The sequence below is a fragment of the Haliaeetus leucocephalus genome, unplaced genomic scaffold, assembly GCF_000737465.1.
Source record: "Haliaeetus leucocephalus isolate CR32 unplaced genomic scaffold, Haliaeetus_leucocephalus-4.0 Scaffold140, whole genome shotgun sequence".
In the NCBI taxonomy this organism is placed as follows: Eukaryota; Metazoa; Chordata; class Aves; order Accipitriformes; family Accipitridae; genus Haliaeetus; species Haliaeetus leucocephalus.
The window spans coordinates 14,202,685-14,227,691 of record NW_010972576.1 but is presented as its reverse complement, the minus strand read 5'-3'; the positions used below and the strand labels follow the sequence as shown (position 1 = coordinate 14,227,691).

General features: G+C 36.4%; 1 protein-coding gene across 2 annotated transcripts in view; it reads left to right on the top strand.

Moving 5' to 3' along the window:
* The window catches only part of TBCK (TBC1 domain containing kinase), a 115,175-nt gene that overhangs the window by 20,403 nt on the left and 69,765 nt on the right, over positions 1 to 25,007 (top strand). For both annotated transcript variants that reach the window (XR_775550.1, XM_010586226.1), the window contains exons 5-15: positions 12,271 to 12,385; positions 13,953 to 14,026; positions 15,127 to 15,268; positions 16,528 to 16,588; positions 17,659 to 17,720; positions 18,481 to 18,542; positions 19,252 to 19,400; positions 20,403 to 20,541; positions 21,977 to 22,076; positions 24,043 to 24,092; positions 24,457 to 24,586. Coding sequence is in view for 1 of the 2 variants with exons in the window: in XM_010586226.1 (XP_010584528.1) it covers positions 12,271 to 12,385; positions 13,953 to 14,026; positions 15,127 to 15,268; positions 16,528 to 16,588; positions 17,659 to 17,720; positions 18,481 to 18,542; positions 19,252 to 19,400; positions 20,403 to 20,541; positions 21,977 to 22,076; positions 24,043 to 24,092; positions 24,457 to 24,586 (1,084 nt within the window). In the remaining variant the exon portion in view is untranslated. The remainder of the gene's footprint in view (positions 1 to 12,270; positions 12,386 to 13,952; positions 14,027 to 15,126; positions 15,269 to 16,527; positions 16,589 to 17,658; positions 17,721 to 18,480; positions 18,543 to 19,251; positions 19,401 to 20,402; positions 20,542 to 21,976; positions 22,077 to 24,042; positions 24,093 to 24,456; positions 24,587 to 25,007) is intronic.

Below are 25,007 nucleotides of genomic sequence, written 5' to 3'. Positions count from 1 at the left end.
GGTTTTTTTTTGGTTGGTTTGGGGTTTTTTTAATTATTTTGTTTTATTTTAATTCTTCAGACAATTTGATCTTCAGAGATCTGCAGACTTAATATGATGACAATGAAAACTGAGATGAGCATTGGAGACGTGTTTCTTTCCTATGCTTGGGCTATGGCTAGCCATTTGGTGCCTTTCTGTACAAAATTTCCATCAAATCCAGAGCAGACAACCTTATCTTGGTTTTATTTTCTAGTGATTTCTGAAATCTCATTTTTCTTCTGCTCTTCTAATTTTATCAAAGATGATAAACAACTGGTACAACCCAACTTCAGCTGATTTGCTGGTGCAGCATTTACAAAAGTAATAAAACACTGTTTTTACTTTATGGGGAAAAAAAAATGTTGAGCACTGTAAAACCAGTGTTACAGTCCTCTGTGTATGCTGTGCATATGCATGTTCTTGTAAGCAGAGAAGCTAATATGCAAACAAATTAGCTTAAGGAAATAAATTGATTAATTTTTTTATAGAGAGTGCCTAAAGCAGACTTGGAATTCTGTGGATATTCCCCAATTCGCTTATTTCAATGCATACATTTGCTATAAACCAAGAACTATATAATATAGGAATGAAAGCCCCTGCAGAAAGACTAAACTAAAAGCATTGTTTCCAAATAAAACATCGTTAACTTTTTCTTCACGTGAATAATGTTACTCCAAGCAAAAACTTTTTAGAAAGCTTCCTCTTAGTAATGATATCCCAAAATAATTCCTCTGTTTGCATTTGAAAGTATGACAACACCTTTAGTCTTCTAATGGCATGGTTGCAGAGTAGTTCCTAAGAGCAAATGTAGGTTTGACCCACTCCCCATCAGAATGAAAACTTCAAAATGTTGCTGTCTTGGTGTTTGTTTCTGAAGAAATCTGGCTGTGACAGTGATCTTTGTAGCAGAGAATCCTCAGCCTTAGTAAAATCACAGTTATCTTTATAAAGTCGATAGAAGCTTACAGCTTCCAGTTTATGAGGCTTGAGTTCTGTCTGGATAAAGACAGTGGTGGCAGGAGAAGAATCTTCTGTCGTCCTGTTGAGCTAAGCCTGAATGGTATAGCAGTTCAGGGTGAAAAGAGGCAACTTTAGTACCTGAAAATAATGTACCTCAAGCATATGAACATTTGTTTTATTATGACAGCTTCAAACGTACAATCTAAGGTGGCCCTCCGATACTGTTCTTTCATATGTACATGGCTGTGCCTTTGATTAAGAAAACATTTTTCTTCTGGCCCTGGTGTATAGAAGGAAGCTGCACCAGGTTAACTGTAGCACAGTAAGGCAGTTCTGATAATAGCCTCCCACCCACCCCACTTCCCTTTTTTCCTGGCAAAGACCATACTAGCAAACTCTGCACAATACTACCTCTTTTCTTAATGGGAGGAGGCAGAAAAGTAGTGATGAAATTAGTCAGTAGTATCCTGTCAGCAAACCTTTGAAAAGCAGTAATTTTGACTGACTAATGCAAATAGTACTGAGAATTGCTGCTGAACCAGCACATGGTACCGTGTATTTTAAGTGTAGTATTGAAAGCTTTGAGTAACTTTTGGATATTCATTGGGTGGACTAACAGCACAGGATGAACAGTTTTGGTTAATTACTATAATTTCTGATAACTGTTGATTCAATTAGAAATTAATGCCTGGGCATTAAATGCTATTTTTGTTTCTTGGTGTGGATTCAGCAATTGTTAAAGATATCATCTGACTATAAACAGAGAGAGTGGAAATCATATTTTTTTAAAACTTTATAGTGAATGATTGTGGTGACTATAAAAAATTCTTTTACTATGTTCTTCCCCTTGAAAGAGCACTTTAAATATGCTTGAGGTCAACATAGTGTTGCCATAATTGACACTAGGTCAGCAGTTACACTTAAAAATTATACTCTAAAAAAAAAATTGCATTACACTATGTAATTGACAATACATAATGTAATATAAGCTTTTTTAGAAGTATAATTTTTTTCTTAAATCATTAATATATATTTTTGACAGAAAAATGTGGAAGAATGGTGTTCTTTAAATTTAGTTTAATTGAAGTCATCATTTTATGTTAGTAATAGTCTCAAAACATCTGTAGTGGTAGAAAAGAATAATAGGCTAAATTATGTTCTGTTAGGTGAATGCTGGGTAGAGATCCCCAGCTCAAAATAGGATTTTTGTATAGAGAGTGCATTTACTGATACCCGGATTTGATAGTCTAACATGCTAACTTCAGCCTTTGGAAATGATGTCTTCACAGCATCTATGAAGTGTACAGACAAAGGAGAACTTCTCCTTTTGGTTGTTGGTTTGAAGGGGGGTTGCAAAGGTTTGACCCTTAAAATAATGGTGCTCTCAGATACGAAGATATTCCAGATCTCTACAGCCTTCTGCTTACTAATGTGTGTTAACTGAATCTTTACTTTTCTGGTGTAAAAGTGATACCAAAACAAGAAGAATACTACTTGGTCTTCATCTTTGCTGTTTATGTTCCTCAGAGGGTTTTTTTATAGGAAAGGAAAATAGATTTCCTCAACTTCCCTGTATTACAAAAATCCTGAATCTGTTGAGTTGCATCCGCAAAATTTCTCAGCAGTGCAATGCTGCAATGAGCTAGGTGAAGAGTAGCTGGCTGAGGGATAATGAAAATGTTTTGTGGACCACCTTACTTTGGTACTTGATACCCACTTTCCCAAGTCTATAACCAGCTTTTTATACTGCCATTTATGCTGAAAGGATGTGCTGTCACTAGTGAGTTACAGGGATCACATGGACTTTGAAATGTGTAGTATTCTTTTTCTGTAATTTTTTACTGCAAAGTCAGTGTTGCTGACTCTTGCCATTGTATTGTAACTATCATTTTGCCAGGTTAGTACCATTTGATCACTTAGATGTGATTACCTCAGAATATTTCCTTTATCTTTTAGAGAAAAATCTTACCTATATAGCTGTAATCATGAGCTTTTGTAATCCTTCCCACCCTCTCCTTGTATTAGTAGAACTATTCTTTTTGAAATTAGCCTCATGAATGTGTGGACCTGGTGGCTTCTTTTTTATTATTATTTATTTATTTGTCATTCTGAATCAGGCATCTACTTTTCTAATGGTTCCCATGGTATGAAGTTCTTGGGTTTGTATTCATAACAAAAGTTATGGTGAAAAATCCAGACCATGATTTTATTTTACCCTCAATTCTCCAAATGGAGATAATTTAGATGTGATCTTTGCTAGGTTGATTACTTTTTCTGTCATCTGTTTTCTATTTAAACAGGTAATATTAGGTATTTAAGTCTGAAAAGGTTGTTAGTATGTAAGAATTGTGACAGGGCAGGACTTGGGAAGCAAGCAAAGTTTGTTTGCTACAAAAGTCACTTTCAGACCTCTTATGAACTTAGGTGCCTTCAAAAGTATAGGGTCTGAGCCAGTCACTCATCTATAGTTGCCAGTTCGCATTTTGGCATGCAAAAAATTGTTTTTCAGATAGATCTTTTACTTTAACATGGAGGAAGGTAAGGAAAGAGGCGCTGCCTACTGTGTGACCATTCATCATACATCTTTAGAAGTCACTTTTCCTTCAATGATTGCATGGTTTAAGGCTCTGGTAATACTGCTATTTGTACCATTTACTGCATAGTAAATGTTTAATAGACAGTTGTCAAGGCCCCTATACTTCAGAGAGCTGAAACTTAACCTAACCTATGCCTAGAAATTTAGGTGCTGGTGCATTCAGATACAAAGGAATGATAGCCCTTGCCTAGAGCATGGGATTTGATGCCTGGTTTGGAACTAACTTAATAAGACACTCCCAAGCAGCTGAAGATCTGATTTAGTGCCTTTTATTGTAAAGAGTATCCTAGTTGCAGTTAATTCCCTTATTTGTTTTTTATGTGTTATGTGATTGGTTTCCTGAGTCTGTCAGTTTGTGATCGACCTTGCCAGGATTGTTGATCACAAAATGTGTGGCCCTTTAAAAGTGCGTGTATTTGTTCACATGAAATCCAAAAGAAAACAAAATAAAGATTTTTGGAGATCTGACTTCACTTGATCCCAATTCTACTCCTACATTTTACCAGCTCACTCCTTTTGGAGGAGGAGAGGAGAATGTGAGATGTGATGTTTCTTTAATGAAATGTTGGCAATGTGACGTATGATACGTGTTTATAATGCTATTGAACTTAAGTTCTTTATTGTATATTTTGAGGTCATTGTCTTGGTGTTCATCCCATTAGCTTTTGTTCTCTTATTGTCACCTGTGCATCTAGTTCTATTGTGTTAGTTATCTCAGAATGGGTAGTCTGTGAGAAGCACGCAGAGTCTGTGATTTGGTTTTAAATGAGGGCTACTTTACCTAGTCTTTACATGTGGTGATTGAAATTTTGTTTATTTCGTTGTGCTTTTTGGTCCAATGACAAGTATCATTATTATACCTTTTACATATGAGCCAGCTAAGGCTAAGATGCAGAAAATGACATCTCAGAAGTTAGTGGCAAGATCAAAAACTGGGAGTGTGGATGTGGCTTTCCCCTTCTGTGTGTTAAATCAGATGGCACTAGAGGTTTCATTAAGATGGTGCTTTATAAGGTGTGCTTACTTTTCAAAAGGACTTTGTTCATTTGGTCCCCCAATTTATGGGATGAATGCTGGATGTCTTAAAGGAATTCAAGGTGTGGTGTTCTAAAATTTTTGCTTTATGAGGAGCAGATACACTTAAATCATTCAGAGTGATAATGATCTGAAAAATCAACAGTCTATTAAAAATCTTTGTGTGCAATCTGCTCTATATGTGAAGTTGTTCTCTATCTGTGCCTTCATCCATTGTTTTATGGACTTCTTTTATTGTACATTACAAGTTGAGACCTTCATCATTTGTGTTGCTTTTAAAGTCATGCTTGCAGCTTAGAACTTTAAAAAAGGAATGAAAAGACTTACTGAGTTTCCTCAGATGAGCAATATGAACTTGTTGAAGATATCCTGTGTGAAATACCTCTGTGCGTGAGTTAAAGACTTCCTGAGGACTCTGCCTATAAAATTCATTTTTTTTGTCTTGTATTCTCTGCTTGTTGAATTCCCTTCCAGTTCATTTCATTCTGATAATGTGAATGTGTTTCCAAGTAAATTGGCAGTGTTTACAATTTCAGTCCCTAGTGCCATTTTTTAATCAAACACATAATAAAGTGCTAAATAAACCGTTCCCACCTGCATCAAACTCTTTACGTTCTGTATAGGGTATTTTGTAATTTATTTACCCAGGAAGACCCAATTTATCTGCACATCTGGTTTTCAACCCAGTCCTGCTTTTTATCCAGTTTTCCAGCTGGTTGACTGAGGCATAAGGAGGTCAGATGGCTTTCTTGAGGTCAGTGTAGTGATTGTCTCAGATGGGATTATACCCAAACTTTATCCTTTGCTGGAACCACTTGGCCACACCACTCCTAACCAGTCTATCCACATTGTTGGCGGTAATGGAACTAACTGCAAATGTCATTTTCTTTGTTTTATAGTTTTACTTGTATTGAAATATTGTCACTTTTATGAGTTCAGAAATATTACATCTGTTCACAACCTGGTTCTATTCCACTTTGAACAGACACAATTTTTTGTGATGAATCTCCTTCCTGAATTCCAAATGTGTGTTAGTTTCACAAGTTCTGGGGTAGTGATTGATGACATTGCTGGTTTGTGTTGCTCTGGTGTGCTTCCTCAGGGCAGACCCTGTCTGACACTCCTTTTGGAAGAGGAACCCGTGTTTTTGCTCCTGTGTATCAGTGCCATAAGCTTCTTAAGACTCCTGGTTGCTGAGATTCTCTGTAAACTCTGGATTAAACTCTAGAGGAAGAGTTTACTTGTTTACAGCAATAATAGAATGTTAGAACAGGGTGCACAGGTTTGATAAAGGACTTCCTTAAGCATGCATTTCTGTGTACCCATGAGCTGTAAGTCTGAGGAAAGAGAAACTCTGGAACATGGTATCAGCAGCATAATCTTAGTCCGTTTGATCTTGCTCTGCCTTCCTGAGGGAAGTCAAAATACTTTTCGTTCCAGTTTTTGTTATCAATTTCCTCTTGCCTTAAGTTGCCACTGCGTTGAAGAAGCATGACTTAACACTAATCCACATGTACATCTCCAGCAGGTACAAAAATTACAAGGCTCTCTACAGTTAAGTAGATTATGAGCCTTGCTTTCTGGTGCCAGTCCTGTGTTGATTCAAATGCCAGTGGGGCCTCTGTTCATTTCACTAGATGAAACACTCCCACTCAAAATAGTCTGTTAAGTGTTGATTGCACTGTCAATGCTTACCAGGTAGAGCTTTCTTGCCTCTACAAAATGGATTAAGTACTCCATGTTGACTGTTACAATAGCATAAAAGCAAGTGAAATTTACAACTGGCCATAACCAGTTAAAAATACCACAAATGTATTTGTAACAACCAGAAACATTTATCCTCTCCCCAAGATTTTGCTGCTGCCTCTGTTTTGCCTCCAGCCCCAGTTATCTTTGCTCCTGTACTGCTGTCCAGGTACATCTGTGTGTTCTGGTTAACTACACTGTTATAGCTACAGCTGCCTGTGTCAAAGTCATCAAAAGGGGAGATTGCTTTGTGTAGGAGAAGGTAGGACTGGAGACAGTAAGCAGGCAGGAAGATCTTTTGAGATACCTGATTACTCTCATGGCAACTATTTTATTGCAGCACCAAAAAAAGGATGGAGAAGATGTATTTCCAGTTAATGCCATGAATGCACTTCTGTTAAAGATGATGAATACAGTGAATTTATGTGTAGATTGGCATTAATTTTCCTTTAAACTGGAGGAAAAGAAACTTGTGTGAACCTATAACTTCCATGATACTGACATGAATGCTGAAATTTTATCTATTCTTTTCATGTTTCTTTTCTCATGTTGGAATTCTTATATTCCAAAGTTTAATATGTCAAGTCTCCTGACCCCAACCACCTCCGATTTCCAGCTGTATGATATACAGTCCTCTTGTTCTCAAGTATTCAAGATGTCATGCATCGAGTAGTTTTTATTTTCCCTTCAGTAATCTGTGGTATATGTAGGGACTACTGCTGCTGGCTGTCAAATGCATTTTTCCAAAATCACTTTCCCTACTCTGGAGTTAAGCAATTGTTTACTTTGCTTGAAACTGAAATTTAAAATTGGCTTTCTGGAAGTTAGAGCAACAGAGCACCATGAAGAGAACCTCATGATAAAATAGACAGCAAGAAGATTTTACGAACAGAATACTTGGTGGCTATGAATTTCCACAGTAACTCCTGGGCAATATTCTGTGAACATGGATTAAAGACTTGGGATAATGGGTGTCCTGGTATGAGAGCTGTTGAGGCTTGCAGGAGTTACTTTATGTTCTGACATTTTCAGTTGCGATGCTCAGGAGGCAATTTTTTTTTTTTTTTTTTTTTATTATTACCCAGAAGCAAGCTTGAATTAAAGAGGTTGGAAGCCAGGAAAATATGAGGGAACATTTCATATATGCTTGCTCTGTATTCCTTCTCTTCTAGGCATCTGCCAGTCACCATTTTTGGGAAACAGGATAGTGGTCTCAAATAGTTTTTGGTCTGAGCTAGTATGACCATTTGTACGGTTGGGAAGATGAGTAATTTTACCTAAAATGGAAATAATCATTTGCAGAAAGTTGTTTGGTCCTAGAACATCCTATCTTGGAGTCCAGCTTCCTGCTTCTGCAAGCAGCTGCATTATTGTTCCCATTAAGAATCACAAATAATAAATTAATAACTAACCATTCAAACTGAATAATACATAAGTAATATTGTTGGTGGCTTTTTAGCAAGAATTCAGAATTCCACCTTTCTGTGATAAACTTTCTAATTTCTAAATGCGTTTCCAACATTTCTGTTTGATCTTGTGTTTATGTTGACCTGTAGCTTGGGCAATTCTCCCTAGATGTTTGTTCCAAGGTACTGCTCTGTCAGTACCGGGTGAGTATGCTCACTCTTAGCTCTCCATTTCACTAATTATTTTAGGGGCTTATTATCTTTACTTGGTTACTGATAAATCCCTCTTTCTCCCCTCTCTGTTGGTTCATATCTGATCCTGTTGAAGAAAGGTAAGACTCTCAATGTGCCAATTTCTTCTAGTGCAACTTTTCCTTTTCACCCTGGCCCAGAAGCTGTTCTCAGTCAGATGGAAGATTGTAGTGGGCGCACAGAGAAGAAGATTCTTTTTTTTTTGTCTGAATCCAAAAAGTGACAAAAGTGTCCTAAGCAATCAGTTTACTTCATCAGTGTATTTGTGGCACCACAAGACATTGAAGCTCTGCTAAAACATCTGTTTCCTGACAAGTTAGGTTCATTATTCCTGAAGTAAACTCCAGAAAATGGCTTTGTATCCTTAACAGTACGAATTCAACAGGCTGGAGATCAGGCTGACTGCTAAGTGGAAAAGTTAATGTTTTTTGTGAAGGCACAACGCAGCCACCTGTGTACTATTACAGTGTGGAAATTAGTCATTTGTCTGGTATAGCTTTTGGTCTGACAAATTCTGGAGGTAATAAAACAATCGTCATTTTTGTGGGTTTTTAAGTCGTCTTCCCTTCTCTTTCCACCCACAAATACCATGCACATGTCTCTCTTAACCATGCTGGTTTTGTACTGTTGGCTGAACTTGCTCATATCAACTTGCAGAGATTTTTATTTCCTGCCCTACCCCCCTCCCCCCCCAATTAATTTGAGGGAAGGATTCAGTTATCCTTTGTGCTTCTTTTGCTATGGTTCTATACATTCAAGGTACAGACCTAAACCTGGTATTGGTTTTAATCCTTATATTCTTTTAATTCTTCATTTCCAGAATGAAGCCCCTTTTTATGGCTACATTTCTTCTTCTCCAAACCAGGAAAAAAAGCAGGCAATGATTAAATTCAAGTAGTTTGATTTTACATCACTGTGCAATCCTTTCACTTGGAGAACCCCTTTTCAAAAGCCTAGCTGAGTAGGCTGCAGCTCAGTAGATTTGTTGGTATCCAGACTGAGGATTAAAATGAAGCCTGTTCCTTGAAAATGTGCTGGTACTTGTAGAGAGATCATGCGCTTTTTTTTTTTCTGTCTGTGAAGTGTTCCTTTTGCAGAGAAACTCCTGTTGCTTCTCTCTTTCTCCCACTGGTGGAGAGGAAAAGAACCTTAAAACAAGTCTTGTTAGGAGAGCTGGGAAACTGAAGATTAGTGCCCCTTCAGATCTGCCAGTTGTTGAAGAATCACACTTTTGTGCTTTTACTTACTGCCTCCTGCTGTATCTGCCTTGAGCAGTGGAATGATTTGTTTCCCAATAGTTTATCAGCTGATGAGTTGAACAGGGTATTTCAAGCCACACAACTGTTATTATGGCTCTCATTAGGTCAGTGGTGTAGCAAGGTTGGTGTTGAACCTGCCACGCCTCCATTTTGCCTCATTTTCTCCTGTGTTGTTTCTAGTGCTTTTGCTGGTGTTTTTTCCCCCCAGCTCCTGTTAAAGGAGGGTGCTGAAACCTCTGCAGTTCAAGAGCCCCAGAGGCTAAACTACTCCTTTACATCTATCATAGTCCAACGCTAGCTAGTCTATTGCAGAACAGGCTTCCATATAATCAGGGAAAAAGTTTTTGAATCTGCTCAGACCTCGCCACCAACATTTGGTATTGTAAATGTCCTCATCACTTAGACTGTGTTTTCTTTTTCTGTTTATGTGAAGCTTGGAAGCAGTTTCATGAGTGTACCTTCTGCACTTGCAGAACCCCATTGCAATGCTGCAGTGTTGACAGTGCCTGTAGAAACTGGGAGAGAGCTGAGCCCCACTGAAGCAAGGGGATAGCCTTGGTAGTCTTCTCCAGTGAGGCAAAGGACTGCTGTTAAACTTGGCCTTGGGGAGTTTAAAGCAAGGAGATCTCTTGTGCTTGATAACAGCAATGAGTGGTGGTGTTAGGCCCTTTGCAATTAAATGCAAATCTCATGGGTAATAACCACAGTGTGTTTTACCTAATAAGAACTAGATAATGTGCAACAACACTATGAAGAGGTTGTTACACAGAGTTCCTTCACTCCTGGGGAGGTGGTGTACATGTTTCAGCTTGAGGGTGAGGTACCTGACTGAAAGCTTCTGCCCAGCAGGGTGGCATCAAGAGCTCAAGGACACTAAGAATTATGTGCAATGAACGATACCTGTCATTCATGTGTTGCTGTTCGTTGTAACACCATGGAGGATTTATCTTAAAGAGCAAAGAATCCGAAAGCAGTATTTTCAGGCATTTGCCCGGGTTCTATTTTTATGAATTGCAAGAGAACAGGGGAGAATAAATGGGTCGCTGAGGCCCCCTAGTGCCACCAGAGCACACTGCACGCCTCGGGCACAACGGCCACAAAATTGCATTTCATAGTTACTTTTATTTTTTAATACAAAGAAACACTTTTAAGGCTAAAATACCTTATGATGTACTAATTGTTCATACGCAATTTTTTTCCTTACTGGAAACCTGAGTTCTCCATGATTTATTTTTCATGTCTTGTTTTGCAAAGCTGTGCAAAAAGTGAGAGAGAGGATTCTGTTTGCAACCATTATCATTAATATTTGCATTGCAGGCAAGAAACTATACAGGGAAGCTGAAGGCTTGTAAGGTAAATCTTCTACCACAGTTATATCTCAGCCCAAGAATGACTGGGAGGAAACCGTACAGAGCTAGTGGTGTCTGATGCTGTGGTGTATTATGTAACTTGGGCGCGGAAGGGATGGGGAAGAAAAAGTGCCAGTGAGGGAGGAGCGAGATAGTTGTGGGGTTTTGTTTTGGTTTTGTGGTTATTAGCCATGTGGTTTTGGTTGAATTGCTAAGACCTTGAGAATCACTTCCAAATGCTATGATTTAAGATACAGCAGTGTGGACATATGTTAGAATAGATTGCCTTTGTGCTTAAATTTTAACTTAAAAGCATATATTCACAACTAGTGTAAAGTAGTACAGAGCTCTCCTTCTAGGAAAAAGGTTACAGTCTAGAGAATAGCTCCATGTAAGGTAACATAATGGTGGCCTTAGACTATTATTGAAACAGCTTTTTTCAGTATTTATGTGTTGCCCTAGTCTCAGAATTTGTTGGAATTGTGGCTTTTGTCAAAATGTAGCTGTTAACTCTTGTGACAAATTTTTGGCATTCCATCAGGTATGAATAGCAGCTAATACAGCTTTAATAAAGAAATTAATTTTGGTGTTTAGTAAGCTAGTTGGCTTGTCACTCTCCCCAGTCTGTTATGGTCCCCCTCATTTTGCTGTTACACAAATTTTTATTAAGCAAGAGAAGGTGGTGAGCCTTGTCCAGAATGCTATTGTATGTTATTCTTTAACAATGAAATAAAAAAAGGGGGGATGTAAAGTTAGGGCTTTGTAAGTAGGTATGCTTTGTTTTCTGGACATTTTTTAAACCAGAGTCTTCAGAGATAAAGTTGCCAAACAGACCTGAAATGTGCTCTGAGGGGGAGTGGTCGGAAAATGAGGAAGGTAAAAAGTTAAAAGGAATTTCTCTGGGTGATCTGTGCCTTTTGTTCTTATTTTGGGTGCACTTTGGAAGCCTAATACTGGTGGTCTATGTACAAATTCCTGTTCACTTGTTCACAGAAACTGCTCTTTAGAGCTATCAGTTCTTATAGTAAATGATAACTTTAGTCAAAACATATAGTTATGTCAGAATGGTTTGGATGGTAAACTTCATCGTTTCTTTCCAAAGACAGTAAGGTTGATGCTTCCAAGGTTGTAAAACAACATGTGCTGAAAATAAAGCTTTCTGCCCTTTCTTTTGTTTCTTGTTTTAGATGTTGAGATGTCTGAAGACTATAGGTGTGATCTAGCCGTGCGTCTATACTGTCTTCTAGATAAGCTCCAGTTAACATCTGAGTTTCAAGAACTTTTGTTCAGTTGAACTTTTCTATGAACATCAATAACAGACTTAGGAAGAACAAATAAAAATAAAGGAGGGTTGGGATTTTTTTTCCCAGTTAGTTGAGGTCTATCGCAGAGAATATTTTATACTTTGTCACAATTTTCTGCTGTTTTTAAGGACCAGTTCAGGGTGAAGAAACCTAGCTGTGAGGTATTGAGGAACTGTGTATGGTACTGAATATATCCTACCATATTCAATGTTGATCCCTTAAACTGTTCTGGAATTGTAAATGTCTCACTTGTGTTTGGAATAGCTGTGGAACACTCTACGTTTTTACAAATTAAAAAGGGAAATATTCAGTACAATGTGTTCTTTTACTTTTTTTTTGCAGTTCTTCGAGGATCTTATGCATAGCATATGAGGTTTTGCAAGGTTTGCAATATATGAACAAACATGGAATGGTCCACCGAGCACTCTCCCCTTGCAATATTCTTTTGGATCGAAAGGTACAGCTGCAGGAATAAATCTATATTTTTGTTTGTTTTTTTGTTTTTTCCTCTTGCCAACAAGTAGCATGCCATGTCATATTTGGAGACTGGGCAGTCACAGCCCTTCTGATGGTGAAAAAATTGCATTTCTGGAAAGGTGTCGGTTTTGTTTGGTTTGTGGTTTTGTGGGGGTTTTGTTTGGTGTTTTGTTTTTTTTTAAATGATAGTTTCCCCCCATTTCCTAAATTTCAAATGTATTTTAGATTTTGTTTTTCTCTTTTCCCATTTTCTTTTATCCCAAACCACTTTTTTCACCCTTTTCTTCTTAAGGTGGTAATCTAAGTCTACTTGTTGTCATTGTAATTAGTTGCAAAACCTTCCTAGCTGTTTGAATAGGAAAATACTTCTGGCTAATTAGCTGTTAATAATATTTCCTATGTTTCTTGGTAATCTGATACTTGACTTTTACTTCTAAGATATCAACATACTTTTTTGTTCATGTTAAATTATGAAAATTCCAGTTTCTGTCAAGTCTTTTGTCAAAGACTATTGAGTTGGCAGTGTGGAATACAGGTTCTTCTCATAAAAGCTGAGAGAAATTAATAGCTGCTGTTGTACTCAGAGCAGTCACTTCACCTGAACTCACAGCTAAACATCTTAGCCTGTCTGCATAAGTCCTCTCTCCTTCCCCTTCTTACTCAGTTTAGATAGAATAGCTAGACCCTCTCTTTGCAAGGCAGAAACAAAAGAGGAAGAAGGAAGGAAGGAACATTATTTTTTATATACTTGTAAACAAATGAAGATCATAATAATGCTCTAACAAGCAAAAGTACTTCAGGATTTTAAGATATTCCTAAAATCAATAAAAGAACAGAAGGGGGCCATGACACCATAAACTTCTAAACTTTTCCCCTGCACTTTGAATAGCTTGCTGATGTAGCCTTCGCTGTTGCACCATCTGCAGGCTGGCTGAGTATAATTCAAAATCCAGCAGAAACACCACCTCAGTTTAACTTCCATGCCTATTTTGTGTTGTTTTGGTGTTAACTCTCTGCTTCCACAGAATAAAAGCAAGCACCTGGGAAACTTGTTTGTTTGAAATATGTGTTGATACAGTTCAGGAGAGCAAAATAGTAAGGAGTTGATGGGAAAGGACTGGAGGAGCAAGGCTGGGTAAATGGAAAAGGTGAGGGAATGGTGGTGATGCTTAGGAAGTTCTAGGATTCAAATGGGATTTTGAACAGTGTTCAAACAGGAAAAATGTTCAATAGAGTACGCAAGCCTTTTTAATTTACCGAAAATATACTGTAACTTACAAAGTTCTGATTTTCTTGTGTGTTCCAAATAAGGTGATTATTTAATGCTCTTGGAAAGTAAAAGCATTAGAAATAAGTACCTTATTAACTTGCAGTGGTGTTCTGCATAATAGATGAGACAAAAATGTAAGAGGGTGACTTTTTATAGGTATTTGTTTTCTGACAGCTAATGCAACTTGAAATGATTTTATTTTTTTTTTAAACTTAAACATAGATTCTTCCAATGTCAGATTCTGCTGCTCTTGATTGTTTATTTTTTTCCTTTTCAGGGACATGTGAAGTTGGCTAAATTTGGACTCTACCATATGACTGCTCAAGGTGTTGATGTTGATTTTCCTATAGGGTAAGGATGTAACTACACAATACAAACATATGAGGGATGTATTTTTTCAGGAAATATCTTCATGTTTTGAGGAATCACCTTCAAAAATGTGTTATATGCACAGAGCCCTTATAGGTTGCTGTTTTAATTTGTATCTGTTGCATACACCACTTACACAGAAGCTTCTGATAATGTTGCTGAAGAGTTATCATCTGACATGAAAGACAGAGGATGGGTACCATGCAAGTGTGTTACTGCAACTACGTCATATCTGTCCTTATTGCCTAGATTTGCATCAAATGCTAGTACTTGCCTGTGAACTTGTATTCTGGAGATATAATCTAATTTCAAATTTAGGAAAAAGCACAATCAGTGCTTCACTGTTGCACACCACTGTAGGTCTCTTGTCTCTTTATCATTCTGTGATTTATTTTCAAGTGATCTTACTGTCTAGCCAAAGTGACATGCTTTGTTGCAGTGTTTCCTTGCCACTTTTTGGTTTTTTGAGGTGTCATGTTGTTTACAATTGAAATACTGAGCTGATTCTTAAAGGCATGCCCAAAAGAAGTAATGATGTTTCCCTTCAAAAGGTGATTTCAGATATTTATTTTTTTTTAAGTATTATAATGAATTGTTGACAGAAAAAGTGATGATGTTACTTTAAAATGACCTAGCAGCAGGTAGAATATGTCCTCAACACCTTTTACTTTTTTAACAAATTCAGAAGTTATTTGATGGTAACACTGTCAATGGAGGGGAATACTGCCACTAACCCCAAATATGGGTCTAGGATACATTTATTTAATGTACTAATGCTGAAACTCAATATATGTTTTCTTTGAGATATGTAGACATACTATTTTGAATGCTGCTGTTAATTCCTCTCACAAAAAGACAGAGCTAGTGATTAAGATTTGACCTTTTATGTAGTAGGCACTATGTATTTTGCAATTGGAGCGAAACTTTGCTGCAATGTGTAGATTTTGACTGAGTAAAATAGAACAATCTGCATTGCTATAAATTCTAGTTTCTCAGAATGCAAAATTGTTTTGATTACTGTAACTGAAATGTAGGGTTTTTGGACAGACAAGATATTATTTAATGTTGGTGCATCTTTCTAGATACCCATCCTATCTGGCACCTGAAGTAATTGCACAAGGAATAGTCAAACCAAGTGATCATACTCAGTGTGAGAAGCCTCTGCCTTCTGGCCCTAAATCAGATCTGTGGTCTCTTGGTATAATATTATTTGAGCTTTGCATGGTAAGTAAGAGGATAATTCTCTTGATTGTGACTCTTGGGGAATAGTTACATTAACTTGATTGCTCTTGAGTATGGGGTTAAGACACTTTGCCCATCACCTGAGTCCAAATATCAGAATATATTAGCATTCCTACCTGGATGGTATTGGTGGTGGTTCAAGTAGTAGGATGCGTATTGGCTTGGTATGAGTGTATGTGTTAAGCATGAAGGGCAGCTGCCTGTTAAGCCACAATTATGTCATTGCATGATCAAATTCTTAGCAAGGAATAGCTTCTGAACCAAGAAGTTTCTCTAGATAATTTGTTTTAATTGTGCTTTTAAGCATGAAATACCCATTGCTGTTATGCCCTCATTCTCCTTGGAAAGGATGAGAAACTGATAAAGTTCCATGGAGAGGAAGAGAAGGGAGGAATCTGCGTTATTGCCAGAGTTTAAAAAGCTGTACAGAATTAAGGGTTTATTTGGAAAATGCTTATTTGACTCTAGAAGTTGAAATAAATTATAACAGCATAATCTTTACTATTTGTATATGTTAAATTGGGATTCTTTCATTCAAAGACAGCAACGTTCTATAGGGAGGTATGATCTAGCAAATACCTCAATGTTGATATTTAGTCTCATTATATAAGATAACTGTCAGACAGTTACATGGTCGAGAACCTGTTTGATGTAGTGATTAGATCAGGACATTGGAAATAGTCAACTTTTGCATATTCTGCTCTTCTGTAAATTTGCACAGTGTTCATAGATCATTATTCTTTTGAATAAGTACATTTTCTTAAAAATGCAATAATATTTTTTGAAACACCTTTAAAGGGGCTTTCAGATGACTTTTCAAAAGTACTAATACAATAATACAAGCTATAATGACTACCATGTTTAGTAATTAATTACCTTTGTTCATGCTCACATTGGAAAAAATGCAGGTTTTGAAAGCCTATTACTGAATTAATAATAAAACTGCAGGATTGCTAAGGAAGCCTGGGGCTTTGTTTTGCATATGTTTTTTTCATTTTGCATTTGTTCCAGTTAAGAGATGTTATAAATGATACATTTTTTTCTTTTTGATGACATGAAAGTGTTTCTGCTATAGTTGGGGTAAATAATGTTTTCTGTTCTAACAGATAGTTTTCCAAAATCTAAAACTCATGTGTAGAAGCTTATTTCACTGTCTTTTTATATACATGGGTGTGTGTGCTATTTAAATATTTTTATGTAGTAGCATTCAACTGTTAATTTGATTTTTGTTATTTATTTAGGGGAGAAAATTATTCCAGAGTTTGGAGTTAGCAGAAAGATTGAAATTTATAATTATGTTAGGTAAGTAGCACAAAATCAGGGGGTTTTATGTTTCCAAGCAGTTCTAGAATTACAGCTTTACAGACTAGTCAGCTTGTTTCTGAAACGAGTTAGTAGTTGTATGACATGAAAGAAAACTATCCCTGCACTAGCAGTGCTTGCACACCAAATCCTAAGCAGGGAGAAGCAGGATACAAATAGGAAGACGGAAAATAAAAAGAGGGATGAGAAGCGTGTTACTGGATCCAGGCTTTTGTTTCTGGCTTCACCTACAAACTATAAAACATTACTGTAGACGTGGAATTTTTCCGTAGTGTAAATGAGTCTGGAAGTGGGACTATTCTGTGGCTTTTAAAACTTGATTTTTTTATGGGTTTTATGAATAAAACACAGGGAGGGGAAGGACATGAATTTGCAATTTGAAGCTTTATCAGGAAGTTGTTATTATCCAGAGCAAATAGCAATACTGTTAGTTACTGTCAGTAGAGACATCTTTTTCATTCAGCACTTAGTGCTTAGGTACTAAAATTCTGACTGTTTGGTAAGTGATTTCTTAGCTTTCTGAAGCATTTCAGTCCCCTTCAAGTTGAATGCAAGTTATTGGTAACCTTTATCCACTGAAAAACATTAATGTCCTGACTTGAGAATTATTGTCTCAATAATGTGTTTAAAAAAATTCACAAAATACTGCTAGTATTATCAGCAAGTAGCAACAAAATGAAAATTACTTTGAGCTTCTATATGGAGTTATTTTTAAGTTCTTTCAGGGGTTTTTGTGTTTTTTGTTTTTTTTTATAAGTGGCAAGACTGTTTAAATTTATTTGTCAGAACCTGAAACTCTGGATTTACTAAGCCTGCAAAAACATTTTCACTGTTAAATTAGATGTGCTACTTTACTTTCTTAGGTTTCAATTTTCTGTCTGCATAGGTGATAATAATAATTTTAATTTCTAATTTTGAGAATTTACTTTCAAGTGATGTGGCAACGTCAATAAAAAGCCTAAGTTAAGTGCTTTTTATTGGGGTGGGGGTTTATCTGATAGCCTCTGTAATTGGTATCACTTAACTTCTTATTGTTCTATTTTTCAAAGGCTGTGTAGATGATATTGTAACTGTATTGGCTGAAGAACATGGTTGTCTTGATATTATTAAGGTTTGTGGAACTAGTTTGCTCTTCCATACTGTCTTATCCAAAACATTTTATTATTGCTGCATATTATTTCATTTTTTTTTTTTTTTTTTAACTTATTTGGTCACTTGATTGACTGCAGTATGAGGGAAAATTTTGAAGTCTAAACTATATATCTAAGGTCCCTTCAAATAGCCAGTACTGGTAATATTCATTCTTTCCTAAAATTACAGTCTATCTCAGTAAATGTTAATGCTCTCTGTACAGTTTAATAAGTTATACATTTTCTTTAAAGTGTTGGGAGTTAAGTATTTTTCTTCTAGAAATTTAGTCTTCTATTTGGTCCCCTTTACACATTCTGATAGTGTAGGCTTACACAGTTCTGTTCCTCCCCACCCCCAAAATTAATCACTGAATTGTAGTGTCTGTATATTTTGAGACATTGTGTAAAAGGATTCCAACTATTAGCAGAAGGGAGTTCCCAGGTACTGCATTGTTTCAAGCTGGATACAGAATATCTGAATTAAAACATAAAAATAAAAAGCTGCATACATTGCAAATTTTTCAGTTTATTTTTTCTCCAAAGCAAATGCAGGGTTGGGGGGTGAGAAGAATTACTTTCCCAGCATTTTGGTCTGACACAGCTAACCTCATATGTGTAGGTGTGAGATTTTATTGCCCTCAAAGGAATAGCCTGTATGTTAAAAGTTAAGTATGAGCTAATTGGCTTGCTGAATTAAGACAGTAATAAACAGACCTCCTCCATATTTTTCTTATGTTCCAGGACCTTTCTGAAAATATCATAGCTCTACTGAAGAAATGCCTTACATTCCAGCCTTCTCAGAGGCAAGTATTCAGTCCAAATGCCTAGTAAACTCTGCTGGGATACTATGAAATTAGAAGACTTGTTGCTGAACCTTTTGTGGAATACTGATGATTTGTGCTACCTATAAGAAATTCTTTGTTTTATTGCTTTTCAATGTTTAAAGGAGAAGAATTGAGGGGAGGTGGAAGTCAAGTGTGCAAAACCTTGAGATTGAATCTGAGTATTTTGAGGGAAAACTATTCAGGCATGTATAGTCCTAAGTTCACAGCTTTTACTGATTCCATGTCTGGAAGTTGGTGGTGGTTACTATAGCTCTGTTGTAGCTAGAATTAGGGCTGTTTTCTTCACATCTCTTCTTTCAGAGTACTTTTTCATTATGTCAGTGTGCCACAGCTTTCTTCTGACAAACAAGTATGCTTTTATTCTTTAATCAAGGCTTTGCACTTTCATTTTTCCCCCTCTACTTAGCGGAATTAAAGGGTAATTAATAAAATAGTTGCTATGTACATTAAATGAAGGTGAGATCTGAACTTGGGCTGTAAATAGACTGCATGGTGTGTTGTGCATCATGAATTGAACAAAATTGGTAGACATTTTTGCTATTAAAATTTCTGAAATCCAATATAATTTAAAATAACTTGCTAATATTTTTTACTGGGGACGTTTCTTACTGAAATGTAATATTTTTGGAAGCAATTTACTCTTAATGTTTTACTCTCTTAATTCAAGGCCAACTCCAGAGGAATTGCTGCATGACAGTTTGTTCAGTGAAGTATCCTCAGTATATCCTCTCTTCCACAAACCTGCTGGTCTGTTCTCATCTTCTCCAAGGTGTGCTAATTTAACGCTTCCTGAAGACATAAGTCAATTATGTAAAGGTAAAAGCGTGTAGTGTCATGAATGTCATTGGAGGGGGAAGGAAAATGTTTTCATGTTTTCTTTGAATACTTTGCTGGAGAGAAACTATTAAATGTTACAATACTACAATCTTGTAATAAGTTGTTTAATGGGTAGAGATATATGCAAACATGTTTTGAGAGAAGTGTGCAAGTCAAAGGAGGGCATCTTGATTTTGTGCTTCAAACTCAGGTAATAAATAGTTATCATTAGTGTTCAAGTCCAGCTTGGAATATCAATATCATCTTTTGCCTTTAGAATTTGGACATATGCATGTACAAGGTAGTTTGTTTCACCAAATTGTGTTGTGAATTGGTAATGAGATTCTGCTGGATCATAGCATGAGATGATTTTTTGGAAGTATTGGAAAACTAAATCCTTGTGAAAGAGGTCACATTCTAGAATAAAAGGCGACATTTCTAAGTTTAAAGCTACAGTATGCTGAAATTGTTACCACTCTTAAGTCCTCAAACTTTTTCTGATGAACTTGGAGATTTCTACATGTTTAGAAAAACTCATTATACAATTTTTGGAGACTAAGATTTTACCCCTTGCAAGTATGGGTATGGTATGTGAAGGGAAGATAGATAACTATTCAGTATGAATCACTAGTTTCTTATTTTTACTCTTAGCACTCTGTTGTGTACAAAGTAGTGTTTGTTTAGGGTTTTTTTAAAAGACACACAGGAAGCAAAAGTCCACACTTTGATGTATTTATCTGATTGGTTCTATTTTCTGGCACCAAGGCAAACTGCAGAAGTAATTGCCTTTTTTTCTGACTTCTGCCCATCTGGTCTTTCCTTAAATCTACCTAAAGGGCACTTGCAAATGGAAGAACAGTTTTCCTCTGACTTCACATAAAGTTCTAGGACCTTTCAAGCATAAGAATATTTTTTTTTCAACAATATGTGTTTAGAGTGGTAGGAAGAAATACAAGCTGCCTAAAAAGCTGTAACTCATTTTTATGTGGTTTCTCCTAATAGATGAAGATAGTGATTACCTAGCAGAAAGATCAATTGAAGAGGTTTATTATCTCTGGTGTTTGGCTGGAGGAGACTTGGAGAAAGAACTTGTCAACAAGGAAATCATTCGATCAAAGCCACCTGTCTGCACACTTCCCAAGTAAGGAAAGAGAAGCACTTTAAGGGAAAGGAAGATAGATGAAGGCCAGTGATTCTGAGAGAACATTTTGGTTTGGTTTTTCGTTTCAAGACCTGTATGTGTGAAAAATGTTGAAAATGGCATTCTTGAACAGCAGGAAGTCATGTCACCCAATTTAAAGGCATTAATTGAATGCCTTATATTTGTTGCCTAGCTGCACTTCACTTTCTGAAATTTGAAGAAATGTAGGTGAAGTGGAAAATACTGAACTGGAAGTCCCTAAATTTAGCACACTTTCCAATAGCATTAACTTTTAGTAAAAATATCTCACTATGCTTCAACAGCATATTTGTAACTGTAATTCAATTTAATATGTTCTGCAGCAAATTCTCATATTCTGAATTCCCTTTCACGGAACAGCAGTGCTGAGTGGTCAACCCAATTATTCAGCAGATGAGCTGATTGCTTTTTTGTAAAATGCTTAGTTTTATGACTTATAATTCTGTAACAGCATTTTAGTCATTAATACTTTTATCTTACTGCTGTACACATTGCAATTTTGTGTAGTATATTCATGTTTTAATCCCCCAATCTGATCTTAGTAAGCATAATTATGTGTCCATATAGATCAATTTGCTGGTTCTGGGTTTTTAAAACACATGAAGTTAGTGTACAGCCAGAATGCAATATCTTGGCAAAAAAGGTGGAATTAGCTTTTAAGTGGTGTTTTGGTGGCAAAATTACTGTGAGATTTTGAGGGTTTGCCTATTTCTGTACTCGGAGGTGAATGCATGTGCTTTTGAATTATGAGGGGGAAAACATTTTTCGTCATATTATCTATCTTGAAGACGAGGTGTTAATTTCAACAATGCAATCTGACTCCATTTTCTAAGTGATACTGAGAATGTTAGCTTAATTTCTGGAAATCAGTTTCACGTTGTCTGCTTTAGCAATATTAACATTTTAACAATAAATAGACAATTTGTGTATACCCTTTCTTGGATGTATTTGTATCCTTAGATGGATTGCCACAGAAAAGGTGTGGGTCATACTTTTGCTTGTTTTTTGTCATGGTGGGAAATGGCTTACATAGGACAATAATGTTTTATTTTTGCTTTTCACAATAAATGGCAGTCCTGCCCTGTGCCAGGTCAAGGAATAAAAGAGAATATTAATCCCATATCTCATTACTCTTCCTTTGTGTGCAAACCAAAGTTACAGAAAACCTGAAATGTGCCTTTTTACAGCAAAAACTGTTTGAATAATTTAAGGTGATTGTACATTCCCTTGATAGCAGGTTTCATGCCATGCAGAGTCAATACAGTATACTTCTCAGAGCTAGTATTTTGTTTTAAAGAGGAAACTGATTGATGTAAGAATTTTCTATTTTTTCTAACTCAAGTCTTATGTTATAAAATGACCTGATTTTTTTTTTTTCCCCACCTCCCTTTTGAAGCTTTTTGTTAGAAGATGGTGAGAGCTTTGGGCAAGGACGAGATAGAAGTTCCCTCCTAGATGACACAACTGTGACTTTGTCTCTGTGCCAGCTCCGAAACGTAAGAAGAATATTGTGCACTTGTTCTTATGTCTTTCCTGCAGAAACATTTGTTTAAAGGGAATATGGAACAGCAGCTCCTACTGCTGTTCCTACAAATGTCAGTGTTACTAATTCCAAGAGAACACTTCTTGGCGTCCGAGTCAGATTCTGATTTATGCTATTAAATTGCTTTGTCTGCAAAAGCTTATTAAATTTAATTTATCTTCTGTCTCTCCATACCCTTCCTGTGTCCCTCCCTTTCCTGATTTTTGTTACCTGCTTTGTTCTGGTGTAGCCCAAATAGTTCTGTAGTACCTGATATTCTCCACGATTGCTAAACTAATTGGACAGTGAGTGTTTTCTTGCATTCTTTAATTCCTGTCTGTAGGTGGCTCACATTATTCAAAAGAAAGATCAACTCAATTCAGTTGCAGATCCTTAAAGGCTTTATACCTAACATTGGATACCAAGTTTCCAGTAGTTAATTACTAATCTTTGGAATGTATAGCTATTAAACAACTAGTTCAAAAGATCACTTCAGAGCATTTTGCCAACATGCAGTAATGCAGTTTTCTTTCATCTTCAGTGGAAAAATCAGCATATGGTAACTCATAATTTTCCCTGATGTAATGATAAGTTACAAGATTTACTGCATGTATCACTGAAATGTTTTAATTGTTCACATGTCTTTACATATGTAGAGCTTTATTGCTGTAGAATTAGAAATTTGTGCTGCACTGTTTGCAGCTTGCTTTTTATAGTAGCGAATGCAATACTGTCACAGTCTTTATAAAAATACCTTTCCATATGATTACAAGGGTTAATACAGAAAGGAAGGTGACTCCTGAAGTCTTGATCTCTGCCACCATTACCGTAATTTGGGGGGCAATGTGGCAAATACTGTGTAAACATATTTCTTCAGAAGAACTTTGCATTACTTCACACAAATGCATGAAAACAGATCAAAGAACTGGGTTATTTTGTTTGCTTGGTTGGTGGGGTTTGGGGAGCAGTGGGGAGGTTAAGAATATACAACGGCTATTTTAAAGGTAGTACACACTGCAGCTCCTACTGTTGTTCCTACAAAAGGGCAGTTTTTAAGGCTTTTTTAAAAGCTTTTTAATCTGTAATTTTGGATATTGCTACCTACTTCTATAAATACAGCAGCAAATAAGTTATATGCTGAAGTTTCATTTTGAGGAAGATACAAGACTGAACCTTGCAATGTTAGTTGAAATAAATTTTTGAACTTATGCAATTCTTCAAACACCTTTTATGGAGCAGAGCATGATGCTTATAATCAAAAGAGGATCAGTACTGAATGAACTGAGAATGAACTGTTCTTCCAATCCCAGGAGGAACAGACTGTATGCTGTATGCCTTTAAGTTAGGGATTGAACTGCAAAACAGAGCACTGCAGGGAGGAAGGTATTAAACATTAATCACAATGCACCAAAGGTGTCTGAAAACTCAGGCAAAAGTCCAGGCATGCTTGTCTGTCACCTTGCCAGAGAGTGTCTGTATTTCTGTGCAGCTTTCAGATGCAGCTACTAAAAGGAACTCAAATTTGCATAACTCTTGAACTAATTAAAAATATAAAACCAAGTTATGCAGTTGCTTTGCAGCTACTTGGATAGGAACTTCATGTAGGAAAATGAGGAAAAGAAAAAAACTATGTAATACTATTGATCTATTAATCCATGGCCCATAGAAGCTGTTTTTTGTGTGGAAATAGGTTTATGAATGAGTGTTATCTTCAGGCAGAAGAACATCTATCAACTCAAAAAGCCTGTATTAGCAAAAGTTTTTAGCATTAAAGGGTGTATGTTTCTTTGCTGATGGAGGACTGAGCTAATGCTTAGATCTCAAGGCAAGCTTCTAAATTTGGCAAATGAATTGCTAATTAATAGTTTTTGTATTCCGCTAAATATTTCCACTTGAATACTGAGCAGTATTCTGATAATTATTTTTATTCTTCATTTCAGAGACTGAAAGATGTTGGTGGGGAAGCATTTTATCCATTGCTTGAAGATGAGTAAGTGTGTGTGTAAGTTTGTACATATAGAAGGGACTGAATTTTGAGTTATTAGTTTTATTTGAGTGGCACACTGCAGAGCTAGACACAACTGTCTTCCAAAAGCAAACCTAACATGTCCTTGTTTGGCTCTTAAAGTCAATGAGAGCTGATAAGCACTCTGCACTGGTGGACTCAGGGCCCTGATACCAAACTGAGGATCCTAGCCTGTTTCTCTGTTCTGGAAATCAACTTTGTGTTGAATATTCAAAGTTAGCCATTTATACTTGTTTCTGACTCAGAAATACATCACAGGATATTAATTTTTTTCACAATGATTTGTATTTCTTGCTGTTCACTGCTACTGTCCTAACTCTCTTTTCAGCCAGTCAACTTTACCTCATTCAAATAGTAGTAATGAGCTGTCTGCAGCTGCTAGTCTTCCTCTGATCATCCGGGAGAGGGACACAGAGTACCAGCTAAATAGAATTGTCCTGTTTGACAGGCTGTTGAAGGTATGGAATCTTTCTGATGCTGGGTCATTGGATTTGGTCTGGTAATTAGAGGATTTTTAAAGCACCAAGTAATTGAAAAAGGAAGCAGAGATACAAGAGACCATAGTGGGAAAAGGGGGAGAAAACCCTACAGAAGTATAAGAAGATTTGAAAATAAAAATATGAGAAATAGGTCATTTCAGTAGTGATGAATATAAAAGTATATTTTAAAGTATGCACATGAAAATAGAGCTGTTGCTAATACGTGTTATTTACTGAAGAAAATACTTCTGCATCCTTTATTTCATAACAGACTAAGCTATTATAGGTATAAATATGCCAGTAACACTTCTGCATTTCCAAGCAGTAAGATACTTGAAAATAATACCATTTTACTGTGACAGTGCCATGTTAGAAATACAGGGTTTATACTGCGGGGGGG